We start from the raw sequence: 2,365 nt of genomic DNA on the forward strand, positions 1-2,365 counted from the left end.
CCATTTAGCCTGAGCTGAGTTTACAAAACCAACTGTTAAATTTACTTCATACCCGTTGAATATACTGAATCTATAATCAACCTCAATCAACCTCAGGATAAATTTGAAAGGGAAACAATACATGAAATAAATATGGATGAAGCTGAAGGGAAATAACTGATGAACTAAATAGGAACATGAATTAATAGTGGAAATTTTAATGCATTGCATTGCATGCTAAACAATATTACTTAATCGTTATGGACAATATCAGCAGAATCTGTACAGTGAATCAGTGAAGTCACAACATCAACTATAAAACCCAAAACGCAATAAAACGCATTTGTTGCCATTGCCAGTGGAGGCCTGTAGCAAATCTTTTAGATACCCTTCTTTGATTACATGAATGATGACACTGTATTTCACAGGGTATCCATTGTGTGGGGAATATCTGTGGAAAATCTTTTAGATACCAAGTTCTGCATTGCATGACGCTACATTACAGAGAGTGTCCATGGTGTGCAACATCACCATATACATACTTCAAAAAGAATTTCATTACAGATTTTGAAGCCAAAATCAAAAAAAGGGAGAAGGTAAGAATCAAAATTGGCTCTATCTCCCTGATCCAGCACCAGGAAGATCGACCCATTTGAGCTGCATGTAGAGATCTCCATACAAAAGGTTATCAAGCCTTAAACACATTGCCTGAACAATATCTCCATCAACGTAGTGAATGTAACTGTCTTCAGCTAGATAATTGTCCTCTGAGGGTACCAGCTTGCGAACTTTAGTGGCAGTCTTAGCCCCCTTGAGGAATTTCTTCATTCTCACAGATGCTACAAGAGGTTGCAGATCTATTTCTGCATCCCCCATCTTGTCATCTGCTTTAAATCTGTGTCTGTCAAAGACTTCCTGCAATATCCAAACACAGTGATGATGATCCCATATCTTTTGGAAGTAAATGAAAAGTTACAAGAAACTCTGTGGGTTTGCAGGGATAAATCATTAATACCACTTTTAGGGTGCCCGGAGCTGCAGCAGTTGTTATAGAGAGTGTTAATTCTTCGTTCCACACTGGATTGATGTTACTCTTGATGATTCGTGTCTTAACAACCTGCATAGCAAAAATGTCATAATGTCATATAATGTCTTAGATGTCTTAGGGTTAGACACAGAGCTTAATATACAGTCAAAAATATATTTTAAATAATAAAAGATTATTATTTAATAAAAAAAATTGACTAAATTACCAATAAAAATTCCAAAACATCTCATATTTTTTCGGAAAAAAAGTAGTTGATGGGTGACTAGCAACTTCCCTAGATATATGGAAAAGCCCTCAACCCACATATATCAGAAACTCATAGTTAAACCTAAGACTGAGAAGTCTAGAGACTACTGAAAATCGGAACTGGGATCCCAGACTCCAACCCTATCCTTCCAACTTTACTATGATGAGCTATAGTGTCCAATAAAATTTGAAACCAAGTAAAAGCAATAACATCTCAAACAAAATAAAAAAGATAACATCTGGCCAGACAACCACCCTATCATCCCACAAAAAAGACCCAAAACTTCTCATATTTACACAATGCCCACCAATAAAACATAGGAACAGAGCTGTGATACTGACCTGGTTACCAAGCTTGATTACAACATAAGGGTCGGTCTTCTTGTGATCTCGAGGGGTTAGATTGGTTCCCTTGACTACCCGGATTTTGAGAAGACCTGCTATCTCAGTCGTCATGTCTGGTTTCGCACTCACAGAATCGAAGTGAAGACAGAACTATTCTCGTTGCTCTGCACCCTGCTGCTCCTCTAAATACACGACAGGAGGTATCCGAGGCAGACAAGAAACGGCTTAGCAGGGGGGACACGAGACATATAAATGCAGTGCCATCATTAAAAGAGCAAAGCAGGTTAGACAGGAGGCATGGTGTAAATGCTTGCAGTGGCCTGCAATAATTTTTTAATGGTGAAAACGCACCTGACATACCAGAGATCACAGAGATCACAGCCCACGAGGCAGATTGCCCACATATACATGCACCTCCACCTCAAACACACCATTCATTGGCTACGGTCCACGACTCATGCACGTCGCGGCCGCAACATGCCTTTGCTCTTGCATTTATGCATCCCAGATGAACGATACGGACCAGGGTGCAACTTCCCGGCTCTTATTAAATGCATTTGTTTTGCATTTCAAGGCGGCAAGTCGGCCAGACCACTGATCTCCCCCTTTTTCTCGGTTGAAATTTTCTTGTTTTTTCTGCAAGTTTGAAATTGAATTCCACTTAACCAGAACTGCAATCTCATCTCAGGAGAAAATTTATGTTCTTTGAAATTATGAATAGATAGATTTTTTAAAAAATCCTCTTTA

The 2,365-nt window shown here is 39.0% G+C and overlaps 1 protein-coding gene across 1 annotated transcript; it reads right to left on the reverse strand.

Moving 5' to 3' along the window:
* Nucleotides 1–258: 258 nt before the first annotated feature.
* Nucleotides 259–1,817, reverse strand: LOC149206078 (GTPase activating protein 1-like). Its single transcript, XM_089393621.1, has 3 exons — nucleotides 1,616–1,817; nucleotides 995–1,096; nucleotides 259–894 (listed from the first exon to the last, which is right to left on the reverse strand). Exons 1-3 carry the CDS (start codon nucleotides 1,727–1,729, stop codon nucleotides 595–597), a joined length of 516 nt encoding a protein of 171 aa, XP_089249747.1. The 5' UTR covers nucleotides 1,730–1,817; the 3' UTR covers nucleotides 259–594.
* Nucleotides 1,818–2,365: the final 548 nt, after the last annotated feature.

This window comes from Pinus tabuliformis, chromosome 1_2 (genome assembly GCF_031772625.1).
Source record: "Pinus tabuliformis cultivar Carrire ecotype Pingquan chromosome 1_2, CPIR1, whole genome shotgun sequence".
NCBI classification, from domain to species: Eukaryota; Viridiplantae; Streptophyta; class Pinopsida; order Pinales; family Pinaceae; genus Pinus; species Pinus tabuliformis.

Coding starts and splice junctions, on each gene's coding strand:
- LOC149206078 (XM_089393621.1), bottom strand. CDS start 1,729: ATGACGACTGAGATAGCAGGTCTTCTCAAAATCCGGGTAGTCAAGGGA. Junction 1,097..1,615: donor TAATCAAGCTTGGTAACCAG/GTCAGTATCACA, acceptor TTTGCTATGCAG/GTTGTTAAGACACGAATCAT. Junction 895..994: donor CTCCGGGCACCCTAAAAGTG/GTATTAATGATT, acceptor TGGATATTGCAG/GAAGTCTTTGACAGACACAG.